Source organism: Lithobates pipiens, unplaced genomic scaffold, assembly GCF_037356315.1.
Source record: "Lithobates pipiens isolate NorthernLeopardFrog02 unplaced genomic scaffold, aLitPip1_a1.2 Scaffold_8, whole genome shotgun sequence".
Classification (NCBI taxonomy): Eukaryota; Metazoa; Chordata; class Amphibia; order Anura; family Ranidae; genus Lithobates; species Lithobates pipiens.
In genome coordinates, this window is record NW_027507903.1 from 66,318,165 (window position 1) to 66,334,377 (window position 16,213).

General features: G+C 39.8%; 1 protein-coding gene across 1 annotated transcript in view; it reads left to right on the forward strand.

The window, feature by feature from the left end:
- FBN1 (fibrillin 1) overlaps positions 1–14,283 on the forward strand; it is a 353,319-nt gene extending 339,036 nt beyond the window's left edge. The window contains exons 61-65 of the mRNA XM_077471569.1: positions 1,397–1,525; positions 5,883–6,002; positions 7,702–7,933; positions 9,352–9,526; positions 12,732–14,283. Of these exons, the coding sequence (XP_077327695.1) occupies positions 1,397–1,525; positions 5,883–6,002; positions 7,702–7,933; positions 9,352–9,526; positions 12,732–13,121 (1,046 nt within the window). The 3' untranslated portion in view covers positions 13,122–14,283. The remainder of the gene's footprint in view (positions 1–1,396; positions 1,526–5,882; positions 6,003–7,701; positions 7,934–9,351; positions 9,527–12,731) is intronic.
- The last annotated feature ends 1,930 nt before the right edge of the window (positions 14,284–16,213 follow it).

A 16,213-nucleotide genomic window follows, 5' to 3' on the forward strand; every position in this document is an offset into this window, starting at 1 on the left:
GGACAGTACATTATCCATACATACAGAATAAACACACATTCAGAGAATTACACCCAACTTTCAGACCAGGAGATGTAGTACTTTGCATCACCTGTACATACTAAATAAAGAAACATGCAGAGAATTGCACCCAGTTTCAGAACAAGTGAAGTGGGACTGTGTACCATCCCTTCATACAGAATAAGGACACATCCAAAAATGACACCCAGTTTACAGAACAAGAGAAGTTCTACAGTTCTTCATCTGTACTTACTGAATAAGGATACATGCAGAAAATTGCACCCAGTTTCAGAACAAGAAAAGTAGTGCTGTGTATCATCCATGCCTACAGAATAAGGACACATACAGAAAACTATACCCAGTTTTCAGAAAATGCAGTGCTTACTTTCCATCATACATAATTACATACCTCCCAACATTTTGAGATGAGAATGAGGGACACCTACCAGCAAACGTATGTAGGCATGGGACACGCCCCCTGCCACACCTCCTTAAAGGAGAGTTAACCCAAGAAAAAGGTTAATTAAATCCACAAGGGCTTTTTTTTACCACTAATATTCCTTTATATTGGCTTTTAAAATGTACAAATGCAGCAATTTAGAATTTGGAAGAAAGGTTTAGCACTGGGAAACACTTTTTGAAAGATAAAAAGTGCATTTTATATACAGCTATATGGATCAGACCAAAATTAGGGACAAATGAGGAAAGAGGGACATTTCTCCAAATCAGGGACAGTCCCTTGAAATCAGGGACAGTTGGGAGCTATGTAATTACAACACTTACAGGGAATCACAACCAGGTTTGAAACAAGTAAAGTGATAGTCCAGTGTGAACAATGGTCCTTTAGCACTTTTTTGTAGATCATGTTGTATATTTTGTTTATGTTAGGTAATAGATACAAATGTTCCTGAGAGATTCCAAGTCATTATTAAGGCTGGGTTCACACTAGAGCATGGAGCGGCTCACAGCAGGAGCACGGTGGGTCTCCACTCACCGAATTTTGGCCTGAATTCGGACCTGAAACGGACCAAAAGATGCACAGGAAAATTCGCACCGGAGCCGCTGCGGAGATGTGTGAACCGCCTCCATAAGGAACCGGTCACAATCTCCTGACATGCAAATTGGATGCGGAAGAAAGCTGCATCCAATTCACGACAGTGTGAACCAAGCTTAAAGCCACCTGCGTGTCCTGAACTACCCAACAGCCTCATTTTAGCTCAGCTCATCTGATAGAGCACCATGGTCAGGCTCCTATGGGACTTATTTATAGACTAGCATTATGGTATCATTTTGTATGTAAAATAGGAAAAATAAAGTTGATTCTACTTTAAATAAACCAACATGGTTGCCAACATTCTCAGTCATGTGTTATATTCTCCCATCTGATTCCATCTAGATAACAACGAATGCTCTCAGGAAGTGAACCTGTGTGGTGCTAAAGGCGTTTGCCAGAATACTCCGGGCAGCTATGTGTGTGATTGCCAGCGTGGCTTTTCCCTCGATCAGAGTGGAGCAGCATGTGAAGGTATTACATTTATTATGGAACAGAAATGCCTTTTTATGAGTTTTATATTCTACTTTCTGGCATAGCTTTGTATTACTATACATGCTATATGCATGTGCCACTTTATATTATTATATTTTTTGTTACCGTGTTGTTGATAACTTAACACAGCCTAGGAAAACACAAATAAGTTTTTGTCTTTTGCATTTTTCTGTTATTTCTTTAATTCTGTGCTTAGTATTAAACAGAAATCCCAGTTCTTTCCTGGCTCCAAAGTGTCTTGTAGTTGAGCTAGAAAAACATTGCCGTGTCGGTATAATCTTGCCGGTGCTGTGCCGGGGGGGTGGGGGGGCTGCCTTTTTCTGAGGTCTTGCACAGGGCATTGCAGCAACATTTGTAACTTTCTAACTGGAACAGGAGCTTGTTCATATTAAAAGCTTAGCCAACGGAAACATCTATGCAGGAAGTCTTTTCTTGGTTATAACGTAGTGACTGGTAAATACTGGAGTATCTTCAACTGAAACTACCTATGAAGGAATATTGTCTAAAGCATTGAGACCTTTAAAGTATAATTAATAAAAGATGAGCAATTTGAACAGCAAATTTATATTCTAATTTCAAAACGGAAAACATATGGCTTGAAATGTAATCTAATTAAAGTAGAAGTCTAGCCATTAGGCAAGAAAAAGGAAAAGTCCAGTACATGTATTGAAGCCCTGCCCTTCATAATTATGAAAGCACCATGAAATATCCTGCATCCTATATTTAAAAGATGTAGCCTTGGTGCAGGGATTTCTGAACAAACTCAAGCTGGTAATATGATGAGACGTGGAAGAGGTTTGCAGGACATTAGCAAAAAACAATGTCATTAGACTCTGAGCTGTAGTAGCATTGAGAGTGGCAAAATCGCTGCAAGTCAATTAAAGTGTCTCAAATACAACCATAGCAAGGTCTCAGGACTGAGATTTAGTGTCTGATATATCAAGAATGATAGCTGCAGAGGGTAAGGCATGATGATTAGCCATAAGAGTTGCCACAGCATTGCCACAGATGAAATAAAATGTGCCTTAGCTTCGGAACCCCCGGAAGAATTGGCTGCTCAATGACCAAGCCATTTTTTGTGATTCGGCACTGCGTCGCTTTAACTGACAAGCTTTCTTTTGGTGGTATTTGATCACCTCTGCGGTTTTTATTTTTTGCGCTATAAACAAAAAAAGCAACAATTTTGAAAAAAACACAATATTTTGTGCTTTTTGCTGTAATAAATAGCCCCTATTTTTTTTTTTTTAAAGCGAATGTTTTCCTCTGTTTAGGCCGATATGTATTCTTCTACATATTTTTGGTAATAAAAAGCATATATTGATTGGTTTGCGCAAAAGTTATAGCATCTACAAAATAGGGGATAGATAGATTTATGGCATTTTTATTATTATTTTTTTTACTAGTAATGGCGGTGATCTGCAATTTTTATCACGATTGAAACATAATGGCGGACACATTGGACACTTTTTACATATTTTTGGGTCGATTGACAATTATACAGCAATCAGTGCTATAAAAATGATTACTGTATAAATGTCACTGGCAGGGAAGGGGTTAACACTAGGGGCGATCAAGGGGTTAACTGTGTTCCCTATGTGTGTGCTCTAACTGTGGGGGGTGGGACTGACTATAGGAGATGAGAGATCGTGTTTCCTAGCTCATAGGAACTCACCATCTCTCTCTCCTCTCCTCACAGAACTGGAATGTGTGTGTTTACACACAAATGTTCTGCCTCTCATGCCTGCGATCGCTCATGGCCAGTGGTCATCGCGACCACGGTCACGAGAATTGGCACCCCCGCTGTGCAGCAGGCGCATGGGCGCCTGCTATCTCGCTTAAAGGGACTGACATATAGCTATGATGGTTCACAGAAACCGTGCTAACCTGCCGCAGTATAATGACATTAGCTGGTCGGCAAGTGGTTAAAGATGAATTTCTGGGGGAGTAAAAATCCTGCATTGCAGTGGGGTTGTCCTTGCAGTGCCAGGGTTAAATGCAGTTTTTCTTACCCCTTTCCCACTTCCTGCAGTTCTGCCGGTCACAGGTTCTCTGATGTCATCAAAGTGCAGAGGACAGTGTCGACTGCCATAGAAGTAAAGGAACGGTTCAGGGTCGTCCTTAAGGCAGGGCAAAAGTTGCAGTTGCCCCGGGCCCCATCATTGTTGTGGGGCCCTTAGCAGCTGCCTAATACTTGCCAACTATCCCATTTTAAATTCCCTTGTCCCTTGAAATTTTAGTCCTGTGCTGTGTCCCGATATATCGGTGTGATGTGCTGCTATCAATGCTGTCCAGCTCTGCCCTATTGCAGTGTGTACAGATTACTCACCTGCAGACCCTGTGTTTACATGTAAATAACCTGCATTGTTATGTAAATAGCAGCAGCATTAATATGTAAATAGTTGCGGACCAGCTGCATTGATATGTAAATAGAGGTGGCAATCATATGTATATCATGCTCCCCTGAGGTTATATCCACCATCACTTCTGCTGAATGCTGCCCACTGGGGAGGTAAAGGGGCATGCTTGCATGTCTTGCCTACAACTGTTGTGATTAAGCCTAACATTAGCCTGTTGTGCAAAGGTAAGCAAATCGGAAGTGGAACCCTTTTTCAAAATAGCATGGTGTCGCAGCACCGTGGATTTTGGTGCATGTGAATACGCACATCTCAGCAGATGTGTGAGGGTGTCATTAACAATTGTTGGAACTGCTGTGTATCTGCTAAAGGGCAGCACATTTTTGTGGTGTCAGGAAAGAGATTTTGCATGCGTTCCGACACACACAAATGTGAACGTAGTCTAAATGTCTCACTCACATTGGTGGTCAATGTAAATTTTCTCATTACATTGGGGCTTGGTGTAGAATCCTTTCATTCATACTAGTGGCCAGTGTTAAGGTCCCCCTTATATTAGTGGTCAGTGTAGAAACTCCTCCTTATATTTGTAATCGGTAAAAATACAAACTTTATGGTCAGTTTTGAATCCTTACTTACATTGGTGGTCCATGTAGAAGCCCCCTTTAAATTAGTGGTGAGTGTAAATCCCCCCTTACATTGGTTGCCAGTGTAGAAATCCTCCATGTTTGGTTGTTGATGTAAAATCCCCCATTACATTGGTTGTCAGTGTAAATTCTTGATTACATTGGTAATCGGTGTACATTTCCCTTTAAATCCCTTTATATTGGTGAGTGGCGTAAAATCCCCTGTTACATGGCGGTTAGTGCAAATTCCCCCTCACATTGGTGGTCAGTGAAAATCCCCCTCACATTGGTGGTTATTGCAAATTCCCCATTAAATTGGTGGTCAGTTTAGAATCCTCTACATGATTCAGAATTTACCACAGTGTAGTGCCGCCTAACTAATTCCACTCCCCTTCCCCACCACTGCCATGGATCCCATCAATCCCCAGCATTGTCACTGATCCCACTCCCACCCCCAGCATTGCCACTGATTCCAGTAGTCCTAGGATTCCTAGGATTTTTCTGTCTATTGATGGGCCCACCTCACCTCCGCAGTCCATGGTGTGCAGGCAGTAAGGAGATGATGTGCTGTAACCTTTAGCAACCAATCAGTGAGCAGTAAAGATGTGCACTAACCTTTTGCAGTCAATCGTTGAGCAGTAAGGATATGCAATAACCTCTAGAAACCAATCAGTGAACAGTAATAATGTGCAGTAACCTCTAGCAACCAATTAGTGAGTGGTAAGGATGTCTAGTAAGCTCTAGCAACTGATCAATGAGCAGTATTGATGTACAGTACCCTGTAGCAACCAATAAACAAGCAGAAGTCATGTGCTTTAAACTCTAGTAAATAATCAGTGAGCCATAATGTGTTCTGTAACCTATAGCAGCCACTCAGTGAGCTGTAATGATACACTAACCTCTGGCAACCAATCGCAAGTGCTGCCTGATTTGATTCAGTAAACTACTATTTTTTTGTATGTCTCAGAGCAAGTGGAGAACTAAATTGTGAGGGGGGAGGGGGGAGGGCCAAGAAAATGTTTGCCCAGGGTCCAATCAATAATCAAGACAGCCCTGGATCGGGTAGGTAAAATTGCTTTTGTCTGTCCCCCAGACCCTTGCAGGGTGGGGGCAGCCCCACTACAACGGGGGATTTTTACTTTCTCTAGACACGGGCTTTAAAGGCAATTGTGAGGATTCAGTCTTTTAAAGGAGAGCTCCAACATTCAATACAGGCAGAGTAGAATAGTGCTTGATGTGCATACCATGTAATATTATTCAGAGTGTACTATGTATCTACGTCTATAAATGTGGATGGGATTCCCCTGTCTCTAAGTACAAACATATTAAAATCTGATATCATTTTTTTTTTCTTGCTAGATGTGGATGAGTGTGAAGGAAGCCATCGCTGTCAGCATGGATGCCAGAACATTATTGGCGGGTATAGATGTAGCTGCCCACAAGGATATCTCCAACATTATCAGTGGAACCAATGTGTGGGTGAGTAATCTTCCATGTAGTATTGGTGGCCTCACTATTCAATTTCTTTATTTTTATTAGCTTTTGACATCCAAAAGAAAATAGTTATAAAACATACAGTATAAATACAATGAAATAAACTATTGTATAAAAACCCTGCAGGAACAAAATACTAGGATTGTGGGAATGATGTGCTAAAGAGCATTACAGGTAGTTAAGTGATTTCTGAATTACTACACCATGGGGGGTTATTTTCTAAAGAAAAACGTACTTTGCACTGAAAGTGCACTTGGAAGTGCAGTCGCTGTAGATCCCAGGAGGACATGCAAGGAAAATAAAAAACAGCATTTTAGCTTGCACATGATTGGATGATAAAATCAGCAGAGCTTCCACTCATCTCAAATCTACCCCTTGTACACACGGTCGGAGATTCCGACGGAATGTGTCCTATCGGACCATTTTGTCGGATATTCCGACTGTGTGTGGTCTCCATCGGACTGTTTCTGTCGGAATATCCGACGGACCAACTTTTCCAACTTGCCGGTAAAATTTTCTGACAAACTCCAATCATGTGTAGCCTACTCCGACGGACAAAGTGCCACGCATGCTCAGATCAAATTCCTAGACCGAAGCTATTGGCTACTAGCCTGAACGTAGTCGCATCGTAATGAAATAACATCATCACGTTATGTACAATCGGATTTTCCGACAACTTAGTCCGACCGTGTGTATGCAACATCACTTCCGGACCTCTTCCGGAATTAATCCGTCGGAATTACTCAGACGGATTTGGTTGTCAGAATCTCTGACCGTGTGTACAAGGGCTTAGATTTAGAGCGACTGCACTTCCAAGTGCACTTTCAGTACACGTTCAAGTGAACTTGCAGTGTAAAGTGGATTTGCTTTTTGTAAATAACCCCCCATTCCTACAACATGGAAGTGTCTTCATATGTAGAAAGTATTTGACTAAATAGCCTTAATTATTATATTTTGTATTATCCCCACATGTCAAAATCACATGAATAAAAACCATAAACATGCGGGAGTCGTTATATTCTGTTAGTAAAAGTTTAAGATGAATAAGCCAGACTATCAAATATACTAATAATTATCACCACCTTGATCTTTCAAATTCAGCGTGGCCAGATTTGTTTGTCATGGGATCTTTTAGTAAAGACGAATGATAACATTAGTACATCTTTTTTTGTGTTTTTGTTTTATGAGCACACAAAAGTGTTTTAATATGCGTGGTGATTTCAGTTATTGCACTTGACTGCCTTAGATATTTGGAAACCCATCACAAAGAATAGACACATTTGAGCCCATTGTTTTATCTTTTATGCAAACTTGTAATAAGTAACAGAGACAGTTAGTATCCAAAGTTCACTTTTGTCTTCCATTATGTTCAAGAAAAAAAAATGCATTTTTAATTTAATATGATTGGATGATTGAAGTCAGAAGAGCTTTACTTTATTCACTGAGCTATAGGGAAAATTCCGATGCAAAGTGCAAGTTTCCTTGCAAAGTGAACAGTTAATTTGCCCTTATTAAATGAACCCCTAAATGAATTATGAGTAATTAAAATAATGACATCATTACAGAATGTCAGTAAGTAGACTTTACTAGTAGCATTATAAGGTTCTTGTAAACAGTAGTCATAGAAACTGTTCAGCTACAGTACAAAATAAATGCATTTCCATGCAATCTTGTGTTCCTTTAGATGAGAACGAATGCATGAACACCCATGCATGTGGAGGAGCTGCTTGCCACAACACATTGGGAAGCTTCAAGTGTATATGTCCAACAGGATTTCAGTTTGAACAGTTTGGTGGTTCATGTCAAGACATCAATGAGTGCGGCTCTTCTCAAGCACCATGTAGCTACGGTTGTTCAAATACTGAAGGAGGCTATGTCTGTGGATGTCCACCTGGATACTTCAGAATAGGACAAGGGTAATCAGCACCAGCATTCCACAAATACTCTATTACTGTACACATCTATCCATATTCTTAAAGGAATAGGAAAACATATTAGACATATTTTTTTAAATGTCAATATGAAGCTATGGTCAAGAACACGGGGACACAACCTCACACTAACAGGAGGAAAGTTCTAAACTAAATGTAGAAAGTATTATTTTATGAAAAGAGTATTTGACACTTGGAGTAGACTTCCTGCAGAGGTGACCAATCAGTCAACAGTAAATAGATTTAAAGATGCTTGGGACAAAAAAAACATAATTCTACACTTAAAAATGTTAAAAAAGTGACCATTTGCTAAAAAACTTGATGAAACCACTTGTTTTTTTTTTTCTCTTCCATCACTCTTCTCTTTCTATTTCACTGGTTATTAGAGGACACTGAACCCTCATCCCAATGTATGTTACATTCAGATTACTTAGTACACACTAATTTGCAAACATTTAATAGATACTCACTATACCCAATACCACTTATAGCGCCGCTCAAAGGTGCTCTGGTAGATCCGGTGTGTCACAGAAATATAAGAGTGCCGGCTGTCTTATGCTTAATCCAGAAATCAGGGAAGTCTGAGGGAATGAGAGACACCGCACATCACTAGCTCAACAGGTGAAAAGAGATGTGAACGGCCTCAGCCTTGAGCTCCTCCTGAGCCCGGTCTCTGATGCATTTTATCCTGCCCATCGGTTTAACTCCAATGGGAAAGGTGAAATGTATCAGAGACGGGGCTCAGGTGGACCTCAACGCTGAGGCCATTCACATTTCTTTTCACCTGGGCTATTGGTGTGCTGCGTTTCTCATCCCCTCATACTTAATACATACTGAGAATATTTACTATTTAGTAGAGGTGAAAAAATGAATCAGTCTAGGACAATGTAGCCCAATGACTGAACATAAAGAGCTTATCATATCTTAAATGACCACTGTTATCTAAAATATTGAATGTTTATACATTGTATAGCCATATGTGGTTAATACATATAATGATAGAATGACAGGCCTGACGTTTATGTATGTATTTTAGAAGGTGATTTCCATTATTTGTGAATCCCTGATGGGTTTTTTAGGCTAATAAATTTATCTTATCGCACCTATTGCAAACATCTGAACAGTGGACAGTTATAAATGATGACAGTACACTAGTTGTAAGATGTTTATACATTATCAGTCTGGTCTCATCCCAATCATACTTGGCAATATTCTGTTATTTCCATAACCAAAATTGATAAGGGCTGAGATTTTTTACACAACTTGTTTTTCATAAAAAAATAGAAGTCCTGGAGATAAAAAAAATTTCTGTTTAAACTTGTTCGGTCTCATTACTGGATTATAGTCATACTTGCCAGAAGAATAGTTATGAAATCTAATAGAAGTTTGTATTATACTTTCAGACACTGTGTAACAGGAGCCGGACTAAGCAGAGCTGCCCAGGATATGGCAGTAAGCGGAGAAATAGACGATAACTCTCTGTCCCCCGAAGCTTGCTATGACTGTAAGATCAATGGCTATCCCAAGAGAGGAAGGAAACGGAGAAGTGCCAATGATACTGCGTCCAGTGATAATGAGGTAATATTGCTTTTTTCTTGTCTGTTATGCAGTTACATGAACATGAAGAACATGTAACGCATTCGAATATGTGGGCTTCAATAACCATTACCCTAATGTTTTACCTTAATAGAAAAGGATCTTGAAAAAATGCTGTTTTTGTATGTGTGTTTCTTTTAACCACTTCAGCCCCTGAAGGTTTTACCCCCTTAATGACCAGAGCATTTTTTGCGATTCGGCACTGTGTCGCTTTAATTGAAAATTGCATGGTCATGCGACACTGTACCCAAACAAAATTGACTTGCTTTTTTCCCCACAAATAGAGCTTTCTTTTGGTGGTATTTTATCACCTCTGAGGTTTTTATTTTTTGGGCTATAAACAAAATGAAGAGCAACAATTTTGAAAAAAAACACTATCTTTTACTTTTTGCTATAATAAATATCCCAAATGAAAAAAATACTGATATGTATTCTTTTACATATTTTTGGTAAAAACAAATTGCAATAAGTATATATTAAGCGTCTACAAAATAGGGGATAGACTTATGGCATTTTTGTTATAATACATTTTTTTTACTAGTAATGGTGGTGATCAGCGATTTTTATTGGGACTGCAAAATTGCGGTGGACAAATCGGACACTTTTGACACATTTTTGGGACCAGTGACAATTATACAGCGATCAGTGCTGTAAAAATGCACTGATTACTGTATAAATGTTACTGGCAGGGAAGGGGTTAACACCAGGGGGCAATCGAGGGGTTAACTGTGTTCCCTAGATGTGTTCTAACTGTGGGGGGATGGGACTGACTAGGAGGAGCAAGAGATCGGTGTTCATACTTAGTATGAACACACGATCTGTCTCCTCTCCCCTGAGAGAACCGGGATTTGTGTGTTTACACACACAGATCCCGGTTCTCGCTCTGTCACAAGCGATCGCGGGTGCCTGGCAGTTATCGCGCCTGCTGGGCACTCATTTCGGCTCTGGTGGCGAGCCACAGACGTGCGCCCCTTAGTGGTCAAAAGGCGAACCGATGTAAGGTAACGTCGTTTCGCCCACCCGTGCCATTCTGCTGCAGTAAAACTGAGGCGGCATGGCGGGAACCGGTTAATTAAAAAGGCAAACTCATCCCAGAAGTGGGACAATCTCCAGCAGAGATATTGCCTCTCATTGGCTTGTGGTCTGTCCTCCGCATAATCAAGGTGTCCAGTTTGCCAACAAGCACGCAAATCTAAATAAATATATAAATAAATGTATATGAATATTTTTCAGTGAAGATGATTTGCTAAAGAAGTTGAGAATGTTGACACAAAAAGTGTGTTAATTCACTTAAATTCTCGAATCGTGCTAAAAGCAAATTCTGAACTCTACCCCCCACTCCCCCCTTTCCCATGTGGAGGGTATGTGCCTGCTATGGTTCAGGAGGGAGGAAGCTAAATGTCAACTACCCTGCTTTCTTTGTCAGCCAAACTCCATGCATGGATTAAGGCTGGCCATAGACTAATCAAAATTCAGCCAGTTCAGCAGGAATCATCTATGGGCAGGCGGGTTGTACTGAAGTCAATCTATCTACTCAACTTCAGTACAGCCAGCCTGTTTTTTTTTTTTCTGTCATGCGATCACTACTGGCAGCTATAGCTAGCAGCCAGCAGTGATCAGTGTATTCTGACAATGGATAAACCTCCTGATGTCAGAATAGAATAGCAGAATGGGAGGGATTCCCCCATCAACACTGGCTGTATTGATGATATTGAGTGGTGGAATTTAGTGACTTTCTTTCCTTTAACCTGTGGATGAAGAAAAGAAAATTGCATAATATATATGGCTCACTTGTGGGTCTGGTTTGAATTTTTAAGGGGACCCTCACACATTTATTTTTGTTTATTTGCATGGGAATCGCCCTTAAAATCCATACCAAAATCTAAGCGTCTGGTATGCATTGGGGGGAGGGGGGCTCTACATAATTTTTGTCATTGTAGGATATGCTACAGCAAAAGTGACATTAACAAAGAAAAAAATATATACTGTTTAAATTCCACCAAATCACATTTCATTGCCAGCTTCTTTCTTTCTGCTTTTCTTTTAAGCAGCACACAGACTCCTCCAAAGGTCTCCCAAAATACATAGCAGACCCTATTCCTGACATGTACTTTGGGGGTCCTTTGGAGGGATCTGTGTGCCATTAAAATAAAAGAAGTTAGTAAGTAAATGTAATTTGCCAACAATCTAAAACACTTCTTTCTTTTGTTTATGTTAGTGGTGCTGCAGCACTTTTAATCCCTTGCCTATTAATCCAGAAAAGGGACATTTTTGATTTAACAGATTCCACTCCCATCGATTTCATTGGGGTTCTGGTTTGACATCCCAATTTATTTGAAGTTTTGCTGAATCCTGCTTGAACCAAATGCAGGGCGGTTCCACTCATCCCTACTGCACACGGTGGCTTATCCTGCAGGCTTGTACACCCCATAATAACAGATAATCTGGCAGAAGAAACCACATGGTGCATTGGGGCAGCAGGTGTTTCACACACCCACATATATTTTACACCCATGTGGAATATATGCAGGGGCTGGCAATCATCGAAGAAGCAGATTTTGGGTGGCACAGTGGTTAGCACTCTTACCTGGCAGTAAAAAGGGTCACTGGTTCAAATTCCAACCACGACACTACCTGCCTGGAGTTTGCATGTTCTCCCTGTGCCTGCGTGGGTTTCCTCCGGGTACTCCGGTTTCCTTCCACACTCCAAAGACATGCTGGTAGGTTAATTGGCTTCTGTCCAAAATTGGCCCTAGTATATGAATGGGGACCTTAGATTGTGGGCTCCTTGAGGGTAGGGACTGATGTGAGTGTACAATGTACAGGGATAGGGGTAGACACTCACTCAGGTTGAACTGGATGGACTGGTGTCTTTATTCAACCTTACTAACTATGAAAACTATGAGATTAAGCCACTAGAAAGGTCACTGAAGTAGATCTACAGTATATACAAATGTTGATTTGATGTTCTTCTTGTTAGGATGAATTGATCAAGAAGTGCTGAAATACTGATTGTTTAATGTGTGCCACAAATACTATTTTGAAGGTGGTGCCCAAAGATAGCACTAATCCAAAACCGAGTCTGGAGGGCTGAATGGAACAGAGTATATTTGCCTCCTAATATGTATTATTCCCTTGTACTGCTATAAATACAAATTGTAACATTTCTTTTTTTTTTTTTTACCAGGATCAGCTTCAGTTGGAAGCCCCTATTAGCCTCGCCAGTTGGGATTCGGAGAAAACAGCAATCCTTTCTTTTAATGTTTCCCACTTGAACAGTAGAGACCGAATTCTGGAGCTTACACCAGCTCTCACAACTCTGCAAGACCACAACCGATACCTAATAGACTCTGGGAATGAACATGGCTTATTTAGGCTCAACCAAAAGGAAGGCATCAGTTACCTGCATCTAACCAAGAAGAAGCCAGTGCCTGGTGTTTATGACATACAGATTAGCAGTTCCCCTCTTTATAAGGAGAAAGAGCTTTTCCAGCTTGAAGACAGACACGACAGAGACTACCTCACTGGTGAACTGGGTGACATTCTTAAAATGAAAATTAGAATCTTACTTCATTAATTTGCCATGCCAAAGACCAGCCAAATACAAAACCAAAGATTACTAAAGTAGTCATGAATGTTTCCTCCCACCCTCCCCAACTTCACTGAATCCTCTAGCATAGGTACAGATCCTTCATAACTATGTATCTATGACTTAAGAAAGCACTTTCTTCTTCTCATGACATATGCAAGGTACAGGATCATTATCCCAGCTAACCACAACCACTTTCTCAGGCTTCCTTTATTGTTTATGGTGAATATGTCGATATTAAACTTGGAGACTTTTTCAATGGAAGTTGGCCTTTGATGCTGAAAGATTTGATCATTTCAGCAGAGGTACACGTAGGTGTTCTTTTGTTGGACTTCTCTGGTTTGTACTATAAAAGTTTTCCATGCCACCTACAACTCACTAAGCCAGACATTTATGAGACCTTTTTGGTGCTAGTAACTTTCAAAAAAGATTTTTTTTATAAATGCACTGTAATATTTACACATTTTAGAAGCCAACCAATATTCTGTCTAAACTGTTTTCAACTTACAGACTCAACCAAAGTTAGCTTTAGTTTATCTCAATTATCTCTATATGTCATGTAAATGACATGTGTGTATACTGTATTCAAGCTTTTATTTATCCTTGGAGCAATTGTAAACTAGATTAAAAACCTAACATGAGGTTTTCGGGTTTTCTTTATCAATGGTGCTTACAGAGACCAACTACTTGTAAAACATATACACGGGCCTAGTGGTGCAATCATTTGTGACTAGGTCAATGCACTGAGGTCAGCTGACCACATATACTTATCAGAGGAAGTTCAGTGCCATTATACAATATATGACATATGTTGCACATCAGAAGTACCCAACAGCATTCATATGAAAGGCTCAGTTCATAATTGATACAATAAAAATATTTTAGAATCTTTTTTATTTTATTTTTCATTTCTCAAACCAAAATTGATTGTGTTTGCTTTTTTTTAACCATACAACAACTATTACTGTATGCGTAATTTAATACTGACGGGAATGCCCAAGACAAGTATGCTTTCTTGTAATGTCCTGTGGTACTTAGTTTTGCATATTGAAAAAAAACAGCTGTCTTTCATATGTGTGAAGAAGTACAAATCCATTAATTTTACAAAATAAATCAGCAGCCAATCTACTGCTGTGAATTTTACAATGAATATGTCTGCTGTTAATTTTTATGTTGGTGGTTTGTCATGTACTGTGGTGTGTAATCACGTACAGTCAGTTAACAGGGCTGCATATGGCCAAAATACACAAGATGATATTTTATGGCATACTGGGGGGAGATTTACTAAAAGCAACTCCACTTTGCACTACAAGTGCGCTGCAAGTGCAGTCACTGTAGATCTGAGGGGGACATGCAAGGAAAATAAAAAAAAGCATTTTTGCTTGCACATGATTGGATGATAAAATCAGCAGAGCTTCTCCTCATTTCAGATTTTCCCCACAGATTTACAGCGACTGACTTTCCAAGTGCCTTTAGTAAATGAACCCCTATGTCTCTTCACAATAATAATTCATGGACTGTTTGTTTATCCTGCCCAATTTCTTCCCTGCCCATATGCAGTGATGCAATCAAAGCGTTTCTGAAGGGGAGGTAAACTATATGTGGCTTTGCTATACAAGAAAAATAGTTTACACTCATACTACGAGAAAAGTTATTCCAAAATTTTGGTGACAAAGCCCATTTCTTAAATGAATGTTGGTTTCATTCACTTAACCCAGAAATGATCCTGTATTCCACTAATATAGCACCTTGGAAAAGTGTTCATACCCCTTGAAATTTTCCACATTTTGTCATGTTACAACCAAAAACTGAAATGTATTTTATTGGAATGTTATGTGATCGACCAACAAAAAGTGGCAAATAATTGTGAAGTGGACAGAAAATGATAAATGGTTTTAAAAATAAATATGTGTAAAGGGTGGCATGTATTTGTATTCAGCCCCCCCCCCCCCCCCCCGAGTCAATACTTTGTGGAACCACCTTTCGCTCTTTTGCTGCAATTACACCTACAAGTCTTTTTGGGGATGTCTCTACCAGCTTTGCACATGTAGAGAGTGACATGTTTGCCCATTCTTCTTTGCAAAATAGCTCAAGCTCTGTCAGATTGGATGGAGAGCAACTGTGAGCAGCAATTTTCAAGTCTTGCCACAGATTCTCAATTGGATTTAGGTCTGGACTTTGACTGGGCAATTCCAACACATTCCATTCCTATTCCATTCCATTGTAGCTCTGTCTGTATGTATTCTTCCACATATTTGCTGTGTCCCCCATATGGCTTCTTGCAAATTGCAAACAGGACTTCCTATGGCTTTCTTTCAACAATGGCTTTCTTCTTGACACTCTTCCATAAAGGCCAGATTTGTGGAGTGCACGACTAATAGTTGTCCTGTGGACAGATTCTCTTACTTGAGCTCCAGAGTTACCATGGACCTCTTGGCTGCTTCTCTGCTTAATGCTGACCTTGCCTGACCTGTCAGTTATAGTGGATAGCCAAGTCTTGGTAGGTTTGCAGTTGTACCATACTCTTTCCATTTTTGGATGATGGATTGAACAGTGCAATGGGAGATGTTCAAAGCTTGAGATATTTTTTATAACCTAACGCTCCTTTAACTTTTCCACAACTTTATTCCTGACCTGTCTGGTGTGTTCCTTGGCCTTCATGATGCTGTTTGTTCACTAAGGTTCTCTAATAAACACCTGAGGGCTTCACAGAACAGCTGTATTTATACTGAAATCAAATTACACACAGGTGGACTCTATTTAACGATTAGGTGACTTCTGAAGGCAATTGGCTCCACTAGATTTTAATTAGGGGTATCAGAGTAAAGGGGACTGAATACAAATGCATGCCACACTTTTCAGTTATTTATTTGTAAAAAAAATTGAAAACCATTTATCGTTTTACTTCCACTTTACAATTATGTGCCACTTTGTGTTGGTCTATCACATAGAATCCCAATAAAATACATTTACATTTTTGTCTGTAACATGACAAAATGTGGAAAATTTCAGGGGGCATGAATACCTTTTCAAAGCACTGTATATAAATGATTACATTTCTGCTGCCTAGTCAATGGTGT